The sequence below is a fragment of the Centroberyx affinis genome, unplaced genomic scaffold (assembly GCF_046629955.1).
Source record: "Centroberyx affinis isolate AG114_WGS23_722 - 3 ecotype Tasmania unplaced genomic scaffold, CSIRO-AGI_Caff_v1 ptg000359l_1, whole genome shotgun sequence".
Classification (NCBI taxonomy): Eukaryota; Metazoa; Chordata; class Actinopteri; order Beryciformes; family Berycidae; genus Centroberyx; species Centroberyx affinis.
In genome coordinates, this window is record NW_027279030.1 from 66420 (window position 1) to 87492 (window position 21073).

At 43.1% G+C, this 21073-nt stretch overlaps 3 protein-coding genes across 4 annotated transcripts; 2 read left to right on the forward strand and 1 right to left on the reverse strand.

Annotated features, from left to right (window-relative positions):
- Nucleotides 1-422: 422 nt before the first annotated feature.
- LOC139641277 (uncharacterized) lies at nt 423-4792 on the forward strand. The gene is made up of 8 exons (XM_071515579.1): nt 423-559; nt 723-786; nt 1252-1307; nt 2158-2230; nt 2439-4067; nt 4180-4214; nt 4316-4359; nt 4452-4792. Exons 1-8 carry the CDS (start codon nt 482-484, stop codon nt 4546-4548), a joined length of 2076 nt encoding a protein of 691 aa, XP_071371680.1. The 5' UTR covers nt 423-481; the 3' UTR covers nt 4549-4792.
- Nucleotides 4793-4920: 128 nt separating this feature from the next.
- Nucleotides 4921-15001, reverse strand: ppat (phosphoribosyl pyrophosphate amidotransferase). Its single transcript, XM_071515572.1, has 11 exons — nt 14809-15001; nt 9544-9610; nt 9148-9354; nt 8033-8145; nt 7795-7940; nt 7080-7152; nt 6832-6983; nt 6568-6695; nt 6230-6451; nt 6007-6127; nt 4921-5820 (listed from the first exon to the last, which is right to left on the reverse strand). Exons 1-11 carry the CDS (start codon nt 14934-14936, stop codon nt 5645-5647), a joined length of 1533 nt encoding a protein of 510 aa, XP_071371673.1. The 5' UTR covers nt 14937-15001; the 3' UTR covers nt 4921-5644.
- paics (phosphoribosylaminoimidazole carboxylase, phosphoribosylaminoimidazole succinocarboxamide synthetase) lies at nt 10064-20045 on the forward strand. 2 transcript variants are annotated; one of them, XM_071515570.1, is made up of 15 exons: nt 10064-10492; nt 10821-11324; nt 11422-11481; nt 11580-12203; nt 13338-13415; nt 13697-13851; nt 15705-15744; nt 15874-16071; nt 16901-17079; nt 17233-17412; nt 17899-18012; nt 18129-18212; nt 18636-18816; nt 19475-19633; nt 19742-20045. In XM_071515570.1, the coding sequence occupies exons 1-15, from the start codon at nt 10081-10083 to the stop codon at nt 19906-19908; spliced, it is 3135 nt and encodes a 1044-aa protein (XP_071371671.1). In that variant the 5' UTR covers nt 10064-10080; the 3' UTR covers nt 19909-20045. The 2 variants fall into 2 exon arrangements, with proteins under 2 accessions (XP_071371671.1, XP_071371672.1); XM_071515571.1 differs by having other exon boundaries at nt 11601-12203.
- Nucleotides 20046-21073: the final 1028 nt, after the last annotated feature.

Consider the following 21073-nt stretch of genomic DNA (forward strand, 5'->3'; position numbering starts at 1 on the left):
CCTGTACAAAAAGCAGTTTTTGGTAGTTGTTGTTCATCAGTCAATAGAAATAGAGCTAATGTGTGCCGCAGCGGCAGTAATAAGAGGAGAAACGTGTATCGGGCATGTATATAATGTTTTAATTAATTATCCGCCAAAAGTTGTTGTATACAGCACTTTTACCATAATTTGTTGACACGGTTTACATGCTCTCTGCCCAGTAACTGTCCATTTCGCCATGTATCAACACACTCCGATATTCCCATTCAATGTACACTTTGTTGGGTATTTCACCAGTGCTGAAATAGTAATTACGATATTTCCTGTAACATTGAAGGCACCGCAGACGGTCGTCCAATCATCTGTCGCTATTTTGAAGCGGAAACTTCGAACTCTCAAAGCCCGCCTTTCCTTTTTTTTTTTTTTAGACAACTTGGTCTGGTTTGCGACTTTAATTCATCGCCATCTATCAACATCTAGAAACGTAATTTTGATTTGCAGTATGGACGACTACACAGAGGCCCAAATGCATAGAAATGGCCTTATTTTCAAAATGACATTGGAGCGAATCATCGAGAAGGTGTGTACGTGTTGTTTGGAGAATTGAAAGCAGGCTCAGCTAACGTTAGTTCTGTTACAGCTAGGGGCGGAAGTGGGGTCGGTGAAGTTATTTAAATTAATGTTTGCTAAATAGAGATTTGCTAGCAAGCGGGTGTGCTAACTTCTGCAATTGCTTTTAACAGTATTCAAAACTGCAGTACCAGGATGGGGGGGTCGAAGTGGACCTCGAGACTACAAAGATGACAGGTAACCAGGTTACCAATACACTGTTCCTGTCAATGGCTTTTGTTACTGCAAATGTACATATGTATTTCAAATGGCTTTGTTACAGTCGTTCTGTGTATGGAGGGCATACATAAATCAGATTGTGCGCTGACAGACTATTCCAAGATCATGAAGTTAGTTATAAGTGATTATTGGCGTATGTTTTACCGCATATTGGATTACTCGTGATATACTACAATATGTCCTGGCGCATATATGCTATTTTTGTTCACTATGCCCCTACTGCTTTTAGATGTAGAACCGACGTGTGAGTATATCTAGTGTAACTTTAAATGTCTAGTGTATCTATTCAACTACAACATCACCCAGTGGTTAACAAGTAGTCATTTACTTGTTTCCATTCCCGCAGTAAAGTAGTTGTCACTGTCGCTTGGCCTCATTCTGTATCTTGTCTCTCTTGATCTGACCTGTCCTTGCATGATGAAGAGGTGGGGCACTACATGGAGATGTCAAAGATGAAGCTGTCGCAGCTGGAATCAAAGGTAAGGAAACATCAGATTGTGTTCTACATATGCTGGGTATGCTACACCACTGGCACAGTCATCCTACTATCCTACTATAAAATGAGGAAAGCTGTCCTTCTGTCTGTCTGTCTGCATCCATTCTGCTCCTCAATGGTTTGGCCAATCAATCTGAAACTGCACATGGGCATTGAGCATTGGCATAGGCAGGGACTGACGAGGCTGATTTTTCCATTTTCCCAAATTTACGCTGTTTATGCGCATTTTTGGCAAGTCTGCGCGGAGTTGTGCATCCCGGGTATGGACTAGTTTGTATAAATACTAGGACAGCAACACTTTTTTTTTACGTTGCTTAATTTGATTGTGAAATGACATGACTTTGAGGTGAAAGTGCAAATTTCAACTTCAATTTGTGTTATTTACGACATATCAGATGAACAGTTAAATACCATATAGCCCTTTTTGTTCAGGGTTCATTTCAGGGTACACAATATTTGGTAAGTTTATGACTGTATTAATCAAATTAGAGATTAATTACAGATTTTTTTTCATCCTTTTTGCATTTCAATATACAGTACATCTTTGAGAATTACTCTGAGATGCAGCAGCTGGGGGAAAAAAAAAAAAAAAAAAGTAAACAAGGTTCAAAGTTATCAAAGCAGACCCGAATGGTCACGCTCCAGCTACAGAGCGATTGTCATGGGGGGAAAAAACAGCTTTTTCTCCCTTCTAATTTTCTCTTTGAACTCTGGAGAAATTCATACATTCTACACTGAGAGAGACACCAAGCTAAATTTACTGTATTTACCAAACAGTACTGTCTCGAATACGTAGTTTATCTTTTCACCTTGGCTTACTTTATTTTCAACAGTTGGACTCGCATCAAACTGGTGGAGCTGATGAGAGTGATGTGTCCAGTTTTAATTCTACTGTGGAGCATGAAGGTGAGAGCAAGCAAGCAATAAGCAAACTTTTTAAACATATTTTTGTAAATCTCTACTAGGTCCAAACTGATATTCTTTAGTCAAGAAAAAAAGCAGTCCTTCGCTTTCACTTCATGACACAGTTCACATCTGCAGACACTGAAATAGGGATGTGACAATTTAAATAACCTATAAGTTAAGTAACTGTTTTTCTTTTTGCATCCCACAGGTATGTCTGGAAATGACCGCACCCAGCTGACTGTGAGCTCGTTGGATGAGAGTCAGACAAACTTTTCTGAGTCGGTGCTCCTGCCCGAGGACCAGGATGAGGAACTGGAAAAGTCTCTGAGTAGTCAAGGCAGCTCTTTAATGGAACTGTACCCCAGCACGATCAGTCAAATAGGGAGGGCCTGGCATCGCCAGCATGTCTCTGAGGCTGCTGACTCTGTGCTGAGGAGATACCGCAGATTGCGAAGGCTGTCTAATAGAAGCAACCTTAACCACACCTTCAATATCACATTGAGACACACCAGCAGCAACCCAAAGAAGATGAACAGCAAAACCCTAGTCAAGATGTCTTCCAACAGCTCGTTGAATAGGAGCTTCCCAAGAATATCAAATAAAAGGACTGACACTGCTCTTCGATCTCCCCTGCGCACTGTAACCCACCTGCAGGATTGGCAAGCAGAGAGGCCGTCTCCTGGGAGGGAGGGAGGCTCACTGAAGAGAGATCAGCCTGGGCCAATCCTGGTGATGGACTTCTGCTCTTCTGGGATATCGTCTGCACAGGAGAGTTCAGAACTGAAGGAGATCTCACTGAACCAGACCTTCACTCTACCTCAAGTATCTGACTATACCTCCTCACAGCAGAGAGAACAGCCCACTACTCTCACCGTTAGTCCTATAAGACCTTGCTACCCCACAACTGATGCATCTATGGATCCATCTCCAAGGTCAAATAGGCTTTCTCTCCCCACACACGCAGTTCAGAGGGCTTTCACCACTCAGAGGCCTGGGTGCCCCATGAATGTAATGGAAACCTCTGCAGTTGTAGAAAGGTCCAATATCCACTATTCCCCAGTCAGGCAAGGCCCCTTAAAAACGAGGCTGATGGCCAGGGAAGGCCACGGTGGATCACCTTATGCCCTTTCCAGAAGCCCCAGGTCAGACTCTCTGGGAAGCTATTCCAGAGAACTGAAGAAACCCAGATCGATGTCTGCATCTCCATCCTCCCCTCTACAAAGGTCGACCATGCTACCAAGGAGGCTTTATCCTCAAGACTCCTATCATTCCTTCCAACCAAAGCTCTACTCGCCTCAGTCATCGGCAGTGGCAGGCCGGCACAGGCTCAAGCGACACCTTTCCTTTGACTCGTCCTTCCTGTCCAGCAGCGTCTCTTACTCCCCCGTGGAGCTTGAGGACAAGTTTCAGAAACTGTACCACAGGTTTGTCTGCCAGGGCAAATCATCTCTCTCCAGTGGCCGTCCCTGTCGCGTGTGTGCTAGGAACTCTGAGGCCAGCAGAGGCTACTCCTCTTCAGCTTTGGCAGCTCTCGCCTTGTCTCCCCACCGCTCTATTCTAAGGAAGCGCCACAGGGAATTGGACCGGGACAGCCATCCCCAGTCCAAACGCTCCAGGGATGGGTACTGTGCGTACTCCCCAGGCTCCAAACGCCATGGGAAAGAAATGCTGAGGCGTCTTCTCTCTCCCGCAGGAGTAGAGGCATCCCATGACAACCTCTCCAGGTGCAGTAACGATGCCATGGCTCAGATATTCAGCGTCCAGCAGCCTTCAACGCGCCGCGAAGGATGGATGACTCTGGGCCGGCCCGCATCTTCAGCAGAATTCTCTGGCCCCGGTAACGGTCCCCTAGAAAAAGACTGTATTATGCAGTACAAAATGATTAAGAGCTCTATTATTTATTATATTAGTTCCTTATTTTGTAACATGTGTCCCTTGCTTTTTTTTAGAGAGAGAAGACTACAGTCAGTTTGTGGACAGCAAGGTTTGTATGGGGAATGCACAGCCTCAGATAAAAGTAGTTGGCACCAGTGTTGATTCCTATGATCATTATTTCCTAAGATCTTTTTATTCCCCACTTAACAGGAGGTTCACTTGGCAGAGCAAAATGGCAAAGTGGCTGCTCCTAGGTAATTATAAATAATGTATTGTGTGCATTTCTTTCCAGCCTCACAGCTGTTCAATGCTCTTTTAATCTCCCTCTTCTTTTCCCAACATGTAGAAGACAGCTGAACAGAGACTACACCTCTGGCAGGAAAGTCTGCCCACATCATCTCTCCATCTACTGCCAATGTATATCTGTTCTTGAAAACAATTAACTGATAATTCCTGATGTAACATATATGCTGGTGTGAAACAGTAATTTGCAGCAGTGGTCATTGTAGGTCCGTCTGTTTTGGTTCCAGTTAACTGTTTTATATGGATGTTTCACTGTGGTGCTTCACCACCCCTTGATTTAGGAAAGCATTGATGTAAAACTAATAATAATTTTATTATCATCAGGTCATTGTAAGCTTCCTCTTGTTGATGTCTTGTAGTGTATTTTCAATGTTAAACTTTCTCTTGGACTAATTAATCTCTGTACTAATCTGTGTCATGTCCATGACCAGTATGCAATTAAAGAAAATAATAAAATATTTTAAAAAAAAACCATTTGGAATACCTGCTTTCTTACGGAAGTCACTGTTTATTTTGTTGGTTTTGTTTAAATCTTTATTTCTTCTTTTACATATTTTGGGAAAGGACTCCCAACTATCAAGACACATTTAATTCCTTTCATAATATTCATGGAATGTTTACAATTTATGGAAAGAAAAAGATAAGTGAAAATATCCAGCAGTCAAACCATTTCAGACATAAAATGTGATGAAGTGAGCACACAGTTGTTAGTTTCAGGAAAAATATGTATAAAAGTACATTGAATAAGGAACATAAAGTAAGCCAAGCCTTACCTCCTGAAGGCATTATAAAGTAATGGAAAAGCCCTGTCAATTTATTTTTGGTAGCAAGCCTTGTGCGTTTTTACTGACATGGTGAGTTATAACAAATGTTCTCATGTTGGAGGTTCAGGCTTGACAGGCATGACTGTGCAAAACAAAAATGAAAAGACTGAAAATACATTGGCTTACATGGGACCGTTAAAGGAGCTCAGCAGGATAATTATCACACAAGCATTACTGCAACACCGCCCTTTATAGAGGAAGCACTATGCTGCAGTTGTGCATTTATTACGTTTCTCTGTGTCACGGGTTGGAGTACTGAGACAAGCCACACATTTCTTGGTTTTAAGGCAACTTTTCATTAACCGATAATAGTTTCAGTTGTGGAACTCAGGAGAACATGGGAGTTTGCCGTAATCCACAGCGCTGTTGCAGCTCTGGTCTCATATGGCTGGTCATAGTGTTGCTACAGTAGCTACCACTCCAGCTCCACTGGATATTTTCCAGTAAGGCAGGCAGTGCAGTAGCCAACTCTCTTGCTGGGCTTATTATTGGAACTGATCATCTCGTCCTTCTCCTGGAGGGAGGCGATTCCCCCTTGGACAGCTGACACCAGGCCCTCTACGGTCAGATACTGGACACTGTCAGCGCCTATACAACAGTCAAAGTGTTAATGGATATGCATTGAAGAAGCCACAAGAATGAGGCTACAATACACCCCTTTTTAAAACTGTCAGCGAAGCCAGATAATGCTTCAACTCAAGCCTAATTATAAGACATTACTGAAACTGATTTGGTGTATGTTTTGTCAGTGAAATGTACTTCCATGGCACTCACCAATGTATCCAGCGATGTCCTGAAACTCAGGCTTGTTGGCAATGAGCTCCTCCTTAGTTGGAATGTTGATACCCATGTAGCAAGGGAACCTGATGGGTGGAGAGGCAACTCTGATGTGGACCTGTCCAGGAGGAATTACAGGTCAATATTCAAAAACAGTGTCGGGTCAGCATAATGAGAATGTAGTGTCACTGACAGTTTTGTCAAGCTCTAGACAACTAACCTCGGTTGCTCCAGCTTCCTTCAGCAATTTTATTATGGGGGAGATGGTGTTGCCCCTGACAATGGAGTCATCAATCAATACCACTCGTTTCCCAGCAAAGTTGTCTGTCAGCGCCCCAAATTTTTTGGCAACTCCCAACTGCCTCAGACGGGTGTTCGGCTGAATAAACGTTCTCCCAACATAGCGATTCTTACACAGAACTTCTATGTACGGCAGCCCCGACTGCAGAGGGAGACAGGGAGAGGACAGGTGAGGCGGAGGTGAGAGGACTATCAGGAGTGTGGTGTGTTAACTGCATTTCTTTGCTGAGTATAAATGTGAGCAGCTTGCAGACCGACCTGCTGAGCATATCCCAGTGCAGCAGGGGTAGCAGACTCTGGCACAGTGCTGACCACGTCTGCATCGGTTGGGGCCTCAATGGCTAACTGCCGACCGCAGCGCTGCCTGACAGTATAAACCATCTGTCCTGTAATACAGTGGAATAAAATATGCGTTCAATTAAAGAAAAGTATATTTCAATAATAACGTAACAAGATTGGTAGAGCCTTATTATGAAGAAACAGGGTTATACAACAACCCATACTAGTAATAAATATTCATACCTTCAAATATGGAGTCTGGTCTGGCAAAGTAAACGTATTCAAAAATGCAGAAGGCAGGGACGTCTCCCTCAGGACGAGGGACAACGCTCAGAGACTTCACTCCATGTCTGGAGATCTGGACTATCTCTCCCGGCAGGACCTCCCTGTAATACCTGAGAACCAGGAAGGCCAAGAAAATGGTCATAACTCACAGCAACACAGGCTGCTATGGTAACGATGAAGATGTTATACAGATGGGGAAAACTTACTTGGCACCAATGGACTGAAAGCTGCACGACTCTGAAGACACAACCCACCCCTCGGTGTCCCCCTCTCCAGCACCTGACAGGGACGGAGAATGCAGTCAATTATCCACATTTACACCGCTGACCTCTGATGAAATCTTGTTTACCAAGGTTGGCCTGTGACCTAAAAATGCTGAGGCTTGAGTATTGATAACCCTTACTCTGAATCAGTGTGATAGGAGTTAGGGTATTTTGAGGACAAACACATAGAGCACAAGAAACTGGTAGTAATTGGTGCTGAAACAATTAATCGATTAGTCATTCGACATAAAATTAACCGATTATAGTCTTGATAATCAGTTAATCTTTTTAGTCATTTATCAAGTAAAAATACCAAACATTTGCTGGGTACAGCTTCACAAATGCTAAAATTTGCTTGCTTTTTTCCATTTCATATCTTTATATAATGAACATTATGGGGTTTTTTTGTCTACTGGTGAGACCAAGTAAGCTATTTTACTTCACTTTGGGCTCTGGTAACTTATGATGGGCATTTGCCATTATTTTTTACATTTTATCGACTAAATGATTAATCGAAAAATGATTAATCGAAAAAATAGCTGAAAATAATCATTATTTGCAGCCCTAGTAGTAATCATATATAACATAATTTAGCTTGTTTAAAGTTGGGTGTTTGTGATGTAGCACTCGCATGGAAAAAGATGCAATGTCTGAGTACCTGAACTGTGCAGTTTAGAAATGGGGACGACGCGTCCGATGCAGAGGGGCCGATTTCCATAAGGGTCACGGACGGCATAGACGACGTCTTTGTGCATCACCAACAGAGAGTACGATGTGGGGGTCTCGGTCATCAGATTTTTAATTCTGCAATACAAATGTCATTTAAATAAAATAATACTTCACTGGGGTGTAGGAGATGGTTAATATTATCTACAGCGTTATGTCGTAAAACTGACCTGGCAACCCAGTCTGGAGCATCCAACTCCTCCATAGGTGGAGTCAGTGCCAGCAGCTGGGTGATGAGCTCGCTGTCTGAGCTGGTGGACAGGCCGACGCCATGCCGCATCACCTGCAGGAGACACTTAGAATGATTTCTACACTACACACACAGAGGGATAATTTCATGCAGAATATCCATTTCCATGCATAACCTTTGTATTGTATGCAGACAAGAAAGTTATCATACATGAGCATATCAGCAACAAGTGAATAGATGGTGGCTTTGCTGGACATACTGTATGTGCAAAAGTGGACTAGAAAATATGAAAAAGAATGTAATTTAGGTTTATTACAGGTACTCTTGGGTGACTCGGAATGCAGCGCAAGCTCCTTAGGAAATATTATTATATTATTTGGGGAAATGTTTTATTTTTAGAGCTGCTAATAATGAAGGGCTAAAGTTGAATAGCTTTATTTCTTTTGTATGTCATTTTAGTAAAATAGAGTCCATAGCACAGAAGAAAAAAAGAGCAGAAAATGTCTCAAAATTACAAAACATTGCGTGAGGCTGGGGAGACAGAGTAGGTCACTGTATTTTTATGCGAGATGGCCTGTATTAATTATAATTTTGTGATGTCGAAGAATTTGTGTTTGCAAATGGGGGATTTACTCTTGTAGAATGACTTTTTTATTGGCGTTCCAACTTGAGGCTTGCTTTGTGTTTGGGGGGCAGGAGATGAAGGACTACGTCTAGAGAAGGCTCAAGGGAATGGGAAGGGAATTTTTAATTTTGTTGAGCTTTGTTGGGATTTATTGTGTAACTGTATTTTCTTTTCTTGCCTGTATTTGTTGTTGTAGTTTAAAAAAAAAAAAGTGAATAGATCTAATGCATCAAGATGACAGCAGCCTAGTTTGACATTGATAAAATACCAATCACACATTGCAAAGCATTTAAATGCCAGCATCTGTTGTAACAAGATCAAACTGAGAGCAAGCAATATAGTGAAATGAGGGTCTATATTAACTGTAGGATGGGCCTGCATTGCACTGTGTGATGGATGGGAGGAAAGACAGACGTGTCTCCAGGAGAAGTCGACATGTAGACACAAGTACACATGTGGAAGGTGCTAACCTTTTTGCGCAGGGCTGAAGCGTTTACCAGCTCTCCATTGTGTGCTACAGCAATCTTGCCATGGAGTGTGTCCACCACAAAGGGCTGGCAGTTCTGCAGCTCTGAGAAGCCTGTAGTCGAATAGCGTGTGTGACTGATACCCAGGTTACCGTACCGCAGCTTCAGGAGCGCCTCAGGTGGGAAAGCGCTGCTCACTAGTCCCATCCCCTAAAACGGGAAGAAGAACGATTGAGAATTGTTTTTCAGTTACACATACTGTGCACAAAACGTGTTTAAAAAAAAAACACATGTGAGGTAATGGCTTATTTTCCTAAAAAAAAAAAAAGGATCCACAGTCTGGATTGTAAATCATATTTTTTATTCTTACAAGACACCAGTGCCATGATTCAATTTTACCTTGTGGGTTGCGTATGTGGGTGGACTGGCTCCATTGCTTGTGACAATTCCAGCACTTTCCTGGCCCCTATGTAGACACAAACAATCACATATAAATTGGTTGAATAATATGCCAGGGATCAGTGAGCCTTGAAATGTATGAGGAGATGTCACTCTGAATTTCTACAATTCAACAGTCTAAACATGAATCAACCTGTTAAATGTAAACTGTTAGATGCAGGCCTTAGGGCAAACCAAACCAGTTTGGTAGGAGTGGAGTATTCAAGCAGGAACAGAGGGAAAAAAAGAGATCTGTGCAACGGCAGGGGAGCTGCCATATAAGGAGAGTCGTCTTGCTGCAGTTTCAGCCTATTTACCAAGCTGCTTCTCGGATTACAGTTGGTCCCGCCCCCACACCACACAGCTTAAGCCAGTAGTGAGGCTGCTTTGCTCCATGGAGGCGTTGCTTTCAGGCTTAACCGCCTGGTTGCCTAGGGAACCGGGCAGCAGAGACCGACGGGTGGGGGAGAAAGAAAGCGTTTCCAGGTCAGCTCAAACATGGAGGGAAGAGCAGAGAGACAAAGAGGAGGTGATAACGGGGTAGTAGAAGTGAATGCCGCGGTGGAGAGGCAATGGGGGGAAGCAGAGGCTCTAGCTCTCATGTCAGTGTGGGAAGAAGTGGGAGCTCAGCACATGGGTGAGAGCAGAGCCACATTTGAGCTGATCTCAGAGCGTCTGAGAAGGCTCAGCGTTCTGCGCAGCTGGAGGGAGTGTCAGGCCAAGAGCAGGAGCCTGGGACTTCAGAGCAGGAAGACTGAGGCGGCAGACACATCAACAAACTACAGCCAAAGAGGGGACTCCCACCTAACCTCTAATGGAAGGCCAGTAGAGGGCTGGGAGGAAGAGGAGGAAGAAATGGGTAATGAAAGAGGAATCTACTCTTCCTCTGTCACAGTTCCAGTGCAGGAAGGTAATTGTTGGTTAACCCTAACCCCAACTGTGCTGCTGAGGATCACAATATAACAATGCTCAAAACATCTTGGCACATTTAAAGTGCAACTGACTGACCAGAGAAAAAAAACAAGCATGTCAGTTGACCTACTTTAGCTTCAAACTGAACAAACTGACTTACTGTGGAAAATCCTTATGACTTCTGCTTGCTCTAAAAATTGTAATCACATGCTAAATTACATTCAACTTAAAACAGTTTGATACTCAGCCTAATTTGTAATAAGTACCCAGTGTATCTGATAGAACGCACATTCTGTGTGTGTGTGTGTATGTGTGTGTGTACACAGGGATCAAGGGTCGAATTCATGGGGCTCTCCCTCCCCCTTACACTCAGTGTGTGGCTGAAGAGGGGGGCCGCCACTGGACAGATGAGGAAGTGCGGGCGCTGTTGTGTGTCTGGGCTGACCGCCGTATACGAGAGCGCCTGAAGTGCACGCTACGCAACAAGTCCATCTTCCAGGAGATGGCCCGTCAGATGCAGAGAAGCTTTGGAGTGGTGCGGAACTGGAAACAGTGTCGAACGAAATACAAAAACCTCAAGTACGAGTACAAGACTGCCAAGAGCGCTCAGGCTGCCGGAGGGGGCAGTGGAGGTGGGCCAGGGAAGTACATGAAGTTCTTTGATGAGGTGGAGGCCATTCTGCTGGACCAGGGGCTGGATGATGGGACCCAGGAGATGCAGAAGAGGCTGTGTGATGGAGAAATAGCAGCAGGGAGGCTGGGATCACCAGCAGGCCAGACAACGCAGACCAGAGCTATTGAGAATGAGCTCGTCATTGAAATTGATGATGGTACGTATTCAATCTGCACTGCACACAACAGTATTATTGTATTCAGGACACAGGCTAAAAGAACACAATTTTTCTACTAAACACATTTTATTTTCAGATGACAACAGCGATGATTATGAAATCGATGTAGACATGGATGCAAAATGGAGGGGAACAGGTATGCCACATCATATAACCCATGCATACTCGTGTTTACTTGTATTTGCAGTATCTGTAATCTTTTCTCCTTCCATATTATATTCTCCGTCACTCCAGATGTCCGTCTATCACCCATAGATCCATCCGGCTCTGACCAGTTCCATGTGGTCACGGTGTCGGACACAGGTCGAAACTGGAGTGACCAGGAGGTGCGGGCGTTGATTCAAGTTTGGTCCGAAGAGGGTGTGTGCAGGCAGCTGGAGAGTTCGACCAGAAAGAGAGACATCTTCGTCCAGATCTCCAACCGGTTGATGCAGCAGGGCATTGAACGCGACTGGAAACAGTGCCACACCAAGTATAAAAACCTCAAGTACCTTTACCGCTCCCTCCAGAGGGGTAAAGCTGACGCCGCCGATCCACGACGCCTCATGAGGTTCTACGATGAGGTGGACGCCATTCTGAACCGCACAACAAACGGATCGCCACATAATATGGGATACATAGACCACCAGGCGGAGTCAGGTGGCTCGACCGTGTTGGACGGCTGTGAGGAGGACGGCAGTACAGATGTCAGTTTGCCAAAAGTGGATACAGTGACTTCAATGATGGGCGCCGAGGAGGAAAGAACTTCCAACGCCGACTCGGTCTCATCTATGAGCCTTGAGATTATACCAAACAACGCAGAACCAAGGCTGCATACAGGCAAGGAGCGCGGCTTGGATCAACAACACAGATTCATGAGTGAGCCTGATATTATTTTTCATTCATGTCCAGTATATAGCTATTGGCTGAGTAAGAATTCACACATATAGCTCTATCATGAATTACAAAAGTCCACCGCCGACCTCAGCTGGACCAATCAGCAGGATTCATAGGTCAACAGCATTCAAGCTTTTTTCCCTGACTCTACATTCCTTATGCCCCTTTTTAAAACTCATACTGTAAGCACAAAGTGACAAAATGCACCAATATTTACCCAGGGATATCCAACTAGATATTGATTACACTAGATACAGAGACACATGCAGTATGGACAACTATTGAATGCACAACATTTGTTTAAGTGATTTTCTGCTTGCTTGAACTATGTGAGATTGGTAAAATACATCTATTGATGCTCCTGAACACATCATCAGTGATGTAACCTGGGGTCCTTGGGTGTTTCGGGTCTTTCAACATCAGACACCCTCGCTCAATATATATATTGATTTATTTTGTTGACTGCTGTGCAATCTGAATGAGCAAGTTTTAGCTTGTTTCTGTGGCTTTGCTTAATTGTCATTTGTCAGACAGCCAGTTACAATTAAATATTGATGACATATTCTTTCTTAGCTGAAGAAATATTTCTGTCATTACTCCTGAGAGGAAAGGCTAGGTTTTGGTTTGGAGACTGGCTGGATCTTACCATTCACTCTGGTGCAACCACAGAACAAATATAGCTTTAGTTTAATTTAGGCACCAGACAAAAGTCACACTTTGGAGCCTTGAAGTGAATGCAGAGTCTGTAAAAAGCATTAATGCCATCAAGTCATACACTCACATGATTGTATGCAAACTCCCACAGAAGACCATGTAATCCTTCAATTGAAGTTAAAACATGAAAATCACCAAAATCAGAGGTCTGATGTTTTCACACGACAACAGCAAAAAACAACTTTCTCCAAAAGCTACAATTATCCAGAACCAAATCTGAGAATGAAAATTAGCTTTATTTCACAGTGTTTTAAACTGTTTACCAGAATCTGAATAAGAAAAATTTACCTGTATCTCCAAATAGCTTGGAAATAGCTTGTGAACTTTGATGGATCAGATTTTTGCTTTAAGAGAACAGTCTGTTGTCTTTGTCTTAAAGCTGTTTTATGTTGTGTGTTGCAGGCCCTACTGAAACTCGGGTAGATAAAGAGGATACCTTGCCGGCAAACAGAGGAATGAAGAGGAAAGCTATGGATCAAGGTTTGAAATTTGCCTCTTCCTGTAATGTCACATTTGCATGTCACAAGATAAGAGTTACAAATCCACAACCAACAAAAGACTTTGTAAATTCTAATTCAGTGACTCAGTCCCATGATTTGCCATGGAGTCTCATAATGAAATTATGGTCAAGGGCTGGTTGAGACCAAGTCCTAACTGCTACCAAAAAGGAAAAAGTTATAATGAAGTCCTTTATCAGACCAATAACATTCAGGTAACTGAGAAAAATAATCTGAACCTTTTGGTCTTGTTTATATTTTCAGATACCACATTCAGACCAGTAAAGCGACTGCATACTGGGACTGACTGTGCAGATAGGATGGAGCTCCAGTGTAAAGAAGAGCAGGATCACATCCCGATAATAGAGATCAATTCAGTCTGTTCAATGGCTTCCCCTAATCTGCTCCCAGAGAGACAGGTAATCTCAACTAACCCCATATGATAAAGAATAACTAATATTAAGAAATGAAGGCCCACAATACAAACTACTCTTAATGAAGCTGCTATGCTGGATAAATTGTTGCAAATTCAAGGATTATAAGGGGTGTATAGGTGTTATAAGGGATGTGGGTGTAGTCTCAAAATATTCCTATGGGGATTTAAAGTGTGTGCGGTACTCAATAGTATGTTTATAGTGACGATATTGTACTTAGTATGAACTGTATCTCATACATTACAATACTCCTACAGTTAGTAGGCTATAGTTTTGAAGTTAGATATGATCTTTGTGTAGTACCCTAAAAAAACATTATGGGATTAATACAGTTGGGGGTTTTTATATGAACACGGGGAAAGAGCACAAACTCACAGTGGGTCGGCCGTTTCAAGAGTCACTTTGGCTCCAAAATGTTAAATAACAAGTTTGCCTCCAGTCACGCGATTGATTAGCAGCACAGTAACGTTACATTTTAGTTGCCAGTTTACCGAATAGACTCAATCATGCATTCTTGAAATCGCTGTGGTGAACTCGGCATTGTTGTTTTCTTCCCACAACAGACATCTCACACTTTTTTTTCCCTTTCTAGCCCGAGGCTGCACATTTCCTGCATCCTGCAAGTTATTTCCACCAAAACTTACCACACCGCTAATATCGGCTAAGTTTTTGGGTGCTAGTGGTGCAATGACTGATGACTAACGTTACATATTATTGTTTGATCAATGTGATATTTTTTAGACTTAACTTTAGGTCACCAAACTATGTTGCAGGGGCGGTCCCTTAAGTAGCTATTGTATTTAGCGATGGCGTCAAAGCAGATGTCTGCTGTATCTTTTCGCTCACCAATGTGACAATAAAACCAACATCAGCTGTGGCTTTACTTTAAAGCAAGTTGTAGTGTCCATATACCCTGATGCCCTCGAGACCTCCGTTACCTACCTGTGCTGCAACGCCACAAGTCCCAAAGTTAAGACCTGTGCCACCTCCAGCTGTGTCGGCCACTCTCCGGCAGCCACGCATCCGAACACCCCGCACTCTTCTCCGATACCGGACTCCTCAAACTCCATCGTCGCTGTCCGGTGCTCCGGTCCCCAGGCGTCCCGTGTCTTTACCTTGACTGAGTAATCAGCGCGTGCGTGCCTACACTATGTTGGGAGTGACCACGTGCCAATAGCTTTGACTACGGTACAACGTGGTCAGAAAACAGTTCAGCAAACAAAAAGTGACATTTTGAACTAGCCGTTAAATCACAAGTCGAAACAAGTGGTATTTTTGCGACAAGGAAAAAATACGGACCACAATTAGCGGACGACTTTAAGTATCAGACGATACATTAATCGAAACTGATTCAATCAAACATCTGACTTCTTGAATTGGCTGTAAACTCACAAGTTAACACACGTGGTATAGTATGCGATGAGGAAGAAAACAACGAATCTGACACATTAATCGATTCGGTCATGTAATTGTATTCTCCTGATAAAGTTTATCAAATGTTGTGACGGATTAATCCTGTTGCGAGGAAGCAAAATGGGGATAGTTTAGCGATTTAAAAAAAAAAAAAAAGTCTCCTTGCATTTTTATTGTTCTGGAGCGTGTTCCCGTGCGTGATGAATACTGCGCTGCTGTGATTGGTTGTGTGAATCGATACAGCGTTCTGATTGGCTGTTACAGCACGTAAGACCCAGTCCACTTCCCCGTTCTTTTGCCTGCGCGCCTCCTGTTTTCTATCCATGTTCTAACTTTTCCTCACGACCACAAGTCCCGTCCTGGTGGAGTGGCATAAGAAACATTTGCAGGTTCTGCCTGGTTTCACTTTATCTTTTGTGTTTCAGGACTACAGGTTTTCAAAGAACAACATGGCCTCCACATCAGGTACAGTACAACCTGTTACTGTCAAAGTGATTCACGCAGTCATGAGTGTTCAGAAGTTGCCTAACTGGAAAGCTAAATAGTTTGAATGTGTTGTTCACTGTTCAGCGTCTGATTGTGTTTTTTTATTAGAGCTGAAGATCGGCAAGAAGCTAAATGAGGGAAAGACGAAGCAGATTTTCGAGCTCGTGGACCAGCCCGGTCTGGTTCTGGTCCAGTCCAAAGACCAGATCACCGCTGGAAATGCCGTGAGGAAGGACCAGATGGAGGGCAAGGCCGCTATCGCCAACAAAACCACCAGCTGCGTGTTCAAGTTGCTGCAGGAGTCTGGTGAGGATTCACATCAGGGCAAATTGGCTTACTGTGTTTCTGATTTTCACGCAAAGCATGATGCAGCCTGTTTATATGCGCGGGTGGAGCAGTTGTAGCAAACTCTGCAACTTTCCTACATGCATAGAAACATTTTCTTGCCATTCAAGAATCTTTTTGAAGCAAAGATTTTAGTGCTTAGTGCTTACAAGGGAACCGAACAGAGGCATGCATGTGCAGAACTGACTGAGCCTTGTAGCCTACATGCATAGATGTTTGACCTTTTCAAATTAAAGTGCACAAAAAGCACAGATTCCAAAATTACTTTCCACCTTGCATTAATTTAAAAGTAATTGGGTAAGTGTAACTCATGTGCCCCTCATGAGTGCAATCCATGTGTCAGCCAGACTGTGCTAATGGCTGTCTTGTGACTTCAGACTTTGCTTCTTATAATTTACTAGAATGTGACGACCCCCCCCCGCCCCCCAACTCACTCATTCATCTTAGGGTGGTGACAGCTCTAGTGGTTAATTTGCACATCTTTAAACTGTTTGTGTCATAAAAGATCAGTCTGCAATCCAAACTTATACCACACACACAGTTAAAATATGGGGTTGGAGATGTATGATACTCCAGTTGTTTCAGAGCTCATTGTGCAAATAGTGCTAATGTGAGGTTGGAATATCACAGGGAAAACAACCATTTTTCATCAGAAAGAGTTGTCCTTAAAAAAATCTGTTCATTTATACCCAGAAGTGATACGCTGAGGAGACATGGATTTGAGCTTTGAGTAGATCTATGGTGTAGTTTGAGGCTGATGAATTAATAAATTGTATACCCTATTTTCCAGGTATTAAGACTGCATTTGAGAAGCAGCATTCGGACACTGCATTCATTGCAACCCACTGTGAGATGATTCCCATCGAGTGGGTTTGTCGCAGAGTGGCAACTGGATCCTTCCTCAAGAGGAATCCAGGAGTAAAGGAAGGCTACCGCTTCTCCCCGCTGAAGATGGAGATGTTCTTCAAAGTATGTGTGTCTTATGTTTCTTAGGCAATACGGGCTGATATAAGTCACTGAGGTCGAATAATAGTCAAAGTATCCCTATCCACCTGCCTTGGTCGCTTTCCATATGTCAATTCAGGTCTAATATGTTCATCTGTCTCTGTTGTCTTGATATAGGATGATGCCAACAATGATCCTCAGTGGTCGGAGGAGCAGCTGCTGGAGGCCAAATTCTCTCTGGCTGGGCTCACTATTGGCCAGTGTGAGGTGGACATCATGAATCGCAGCACTGTGGCCATCTTTGAGATCCTGGAGAAGGCCTGGGCCACGCAGAACTGCACACTGGTGGATATGAAGGTACATAGTGCTACATTACCCTCTGCTGGTCATTTGGGAACATGGTGTCCTAGATCAGGGCTTCACAAACCTTTTCATATCAAGGACCTCCCAAATGGATCTGCATTAGACCACGGACCCCATTTAATAGTAATGAGATTTAAGATTTTGTCCAGTGGAACCGTTTCTGAGAATATTTTTGTTGTTTGATATGACTTGGTGCAGAATTATATAACTGTATATACTGTAGATCAGAGGATACCAACAGGGTGAAGAGTGAAAGCTATGAGCAAAATAGTCATCCATATACTTACTCTCATTGTGCTAACTTCCATGGAGTGAAATAATGGTGATTAAACCTTTGCAAATTTTTCTGGAGACCCCCTGGAATTCCCTCTAGGACCCCTGGGGGTCCCCAGACCCGACTTTGACTGACTTGACCTGCTTTTCTACTGAGCAATTGTAGTCGTTTCCCAACTAAGGAGGATTATCTTCCTTGCTCCATAGATCGAGTTTGGTGTGAATGTGACGACCAAAGAGATCGTCCTTGCTGATGTGATCGACAATGATTCATGGAGGCTGTGGCCAGCCGGAGATCGAAGCCAGCAAAAAGATAAGCAGGTAAGGATTCACCAGTTGCCTTGCTTTTTTTTTAATTTTGACACTTCTCAGAAAATGGAATTCGCTGATCTCCTCTAGTAAATGGCTGTTCAACAAATTACCTTTTTCCACTCTAGGTATACAGAGACCTGAAAGAAGTGACACCTGAAGCAATGCAGATGGTGAAGAGAAACTTTGAGTGGGTCTCTGAAAGGGTCAAGGTACGCTGAACCTATTTGCCCCTCTAACTTTGTGCAATTTGCTCTTTAGCTCACAAGATCAAGCAATGTGACCTGCTTTGTCTGTTATCAGAACAGGCTTTAGCGTTTGCCTAGAATCAACATGTAGTATTGACAGACAGTCTTAGTTCAGCATTTACTAGTTGTCTGCATTTTGTGCATTCCAGTTTTATTACTTTTGTGAACTCTTGTACTTTTGTTTACTCTTCATTCAAGAATTGTATAAACATGAATGTGTAGGTGTCTCTTTGTTGTATTCACACAGCTGCTGGGTTGCATTGTGGGTTTTTTTTGGTTTTTTTATTGAATCACCTCCATACTCACAAGAGCATGAACACCCGAATGTTTAGTGGACTGATAACTTGTGAATTGTACGTAGCTAATGAGCGCTGTGTTTGTCCCTAGCTGCTGCTGGAGCCCCAGGCCGGTGGCAGGGTGGTGGTTCTGATGGGCTCCACCTCTGATATGGCCCACTGCGAAAAAATCAGGAAGGCCTGTACCGCCTACGGCATCCCCTGCATCCTGAGAGTCACCTCAGCACACAAAGGTCCAGATGAGACGCTCCGCATCAAAGCACAATATGAAGGTGTGCATCGTTCATTTTTAACAAAGACTAAAGTATCTTAGTGATGTTTTTAGCAGTGGAGAAATGATGGCATTTCTCCACATCCATCGATAACACTGGATACGTTGTGTGTGTAAATCATTATCAAATTATCTTCCGCTGCTCATGGGATTCTATACAGTTTGAAATATGATCAAACATCCTCATCTACCCAAAGTCATAATCCACTAATACAGACTAAATGATTGCTTCCTTGTGTTTATTCAGGCATTTTAACTGGAAGTGACAATAAGCATTTAATTGTTGTGCAGGAATCATTTTGATGCTTGTGAATCTGTATGTTTATATCTTTTGGGTATCAACTATAGCATGCCAGCTCTCGCTCAGGTCATAATTTTTAACATTAATAGGAAATGATATTTCAAAATGTTAAAGCAACATGTCCTCAAGTGAATCAGGCTATGGATAATGTAAAACCAGAGTGGCAAGTAAATGTTCTAAAGGAATTAACAGATTTTCCATAACAGCCTTTTTAGGTCAATGTGACGTTACGCCACATTTTTCCCTCTTTGTTTCAACTGATTTCTTTCTCTTTTCCCTTCTTAAAGAAATGGGGGATTATGTTGTCATCTCTCATGTCATAGTTATTGTATGTATTGATATATATGCTTTTCCTCAGGTGATGGCATACCCACCGTGTTTGTGGCTGTAGCGGGCAGAAGCAACGGCCTTGGTCCGGTGATGTCAGGAAACACGGCTTATCCCGTCATCAACTGCCCCCCTCTCACTCCAGACTGGGGGGCACAGGACGTCTGGTCATCCCTTCGCATGCCAAGCGGTAAACACATTTCTAAACAGTCACTGTCTAGTGCGTTGACTTGTTTCAGTCACATGTGAGTTTGTGTTTATCATTTTACTTGAGCGTCACATTCTCTTCCGCCCGCAGGTCTTGGCTGTTCCACAGTCCTCTCCCCAGAGGCTGCTGCTCAGTTTGCTGCCCAGATCTTCGGCCTGACCGACCATCTGGTGTGGTGCAAGCTGAGGGCCTCCATGCTCAACACCTGGGTGTCTCTCAAGCTGGCGGACAAGAAGTTACAGGCCTGCAGCCTCTGAAGTAGCTGAAGACTCTTTCAGCCTAGAGTGCGCTCTTCAAGACTTCCACTTTCTGTCAATGTCACATCTTTTGTTGAATGAAAAGCTTACTAACAGTAGGATCAAATGTACACATACTTAAATCATTCCATTAAAGAGAGAATTAATTAAATGGGCTTCTGTGGTTCTTTAATCCCAATATTCTCTACACACAAATTTTGAAAATGGTATTGCTTTAATTTGTATCTTTTTTTATTGTATCCTTGGTAGTCTTCTCTACATGCTAGTGTCATTATTTTTTTTATCATATTATTTTTTTTGTCAAATTTGCTTAAGCTTTAGTTTACACTGATGTCACATTGGTCATTGAGGCTGTCAGTGTCTCAGGTGCATAGAGCTGATGCTGCATACTGGTTTGATTTTACTATTTTCATCCTTGGCACTTGATGCAAAATGTCTTAATTCAGGTGCATTCGTATATTGGCACTCTGAGTGCCAGTCTGCTCTCCCACCAACTGGACCATTTTAGAAATTCAGATCACCGTCACACTTCCTGTTCAGATGTCAAAGCCCTCGCAGCAGCCCCCCCCCCCCCCCACTCTTGTAAGCTACAAAGTAGCCAGAAGAGTTCAGCATGAATCTATTACTGATGGTTTGACAGTCTTACCCTTATATCTGCCATCTGAACAGTGTTCATATATCCCTCTAATAATTGTCTCATTTGCGCTCTTACAATCTGTGTGGCTGGCAGACCTCATGAACATGTTCCAATTTTATCCTGCCACAAGAGGGAGCCTGCAGCTCCTTTCGTGAGAATTCAAAATGTAACCTATTTCTTCATTCCAGGAGTTTGGAGCCAAGGGAATGAGTCAGAATATCATGCCACCATTTTATTTTTTACTTTTATTACAGCAAAGCTCTCTCTTTGATAACAAATGACGGATATAACGACCTATGATACGCTCAGTCTTTTGTCCATGTGTGGGTGGAAGTGGGAGGATGGATGTGCTGAGGGTAGAGAGTGGTGCAGATGAGTGCAGGGCAGCAGATATCGGACAAAATCCTCCGCATTTTAATTCAGTGTGTTGCATTTTATATTCGCAAATGCAATTTACTGTGTGTGCATCACAGAATCTATATGCAACCTATAGAGAAATGGAGTGCAGTCACAGCTGAAATGGACACA

What these genes read in the sequence shown, in the direction of transcription:
- LOC139641277 (XM_071515579.1), top strand. Translation starts at nt 482, where the DNA reads ATGGACGACTACACAGAGGCCCAAATGCATAGAAATGGCCTTATTTTC. An exon ending in CGAGACTACAAAGATGACAG is followed by an intron (nt 787 to 1,251) that starts GTAACCAGGTTA and finishes TGCATGATGAAG; the next exon opens with AGGTGGGGCACTACATGGAG. An exon ending in AGCAGAATTCTCTGGCCCCG is followed by an intron (nt 4,068 to 4,179) that starts GTAACGGTCCCC and finishes GCTTTTTTTTAG; the next exon opens with AGAGAGAAGACTACAGTCAG.
- paics (XM_071515570.1), top strand. Translation starts at nt 10,081, where the DNA reads ATGGAGGGAAGAGCAGAGAGACAAAGAGGAGGTGATAACGGGGTAGTA. An exon ending in TGCAAAATGGAGGGGAACAG is followed by an intron (nt 11,482 to 11,579) that starts GTATGCCACATC and finishes CCGTCACTCCAG; the next exon opens with ATGTCCGTCTATCACCCATA. An exon ending in ATCCCTTCGCATGCCAAGCG is followed by an intron (nt 19,634 to 19,741) that starts GTAAACACATTT and finishes TTCCGCCCGCAG; the next exon opens with GTCTTGGCTGTTCCACAGTC.
- ppat (XM_071515572.1), bottom strand. Translation starts at nt 14,936, where the DNA reads ATGGAGTTTGAGGAGTCCGGTATCGGAGAAGAGTGCGGGGTGTTCGGA. An exon ending in CTTGTGGCGTTGCAGCACAG is followed by an intron (nt 9,611 to 14,808) that starts GTAGGTAACGGA and finishes GTGTCTACATAG; the next exon opens with GGGCCAGGAAAGTGCTGGAA. An exon ending in TTCTAAACTGCACAGTTCAG is followed by an intron (nt 7,153 to 7,794) that starts GTACTCAGACAT and finishes CGTCCCTGTCAG; the next exon opens with GTGCTGGAGAGGGGGACACC.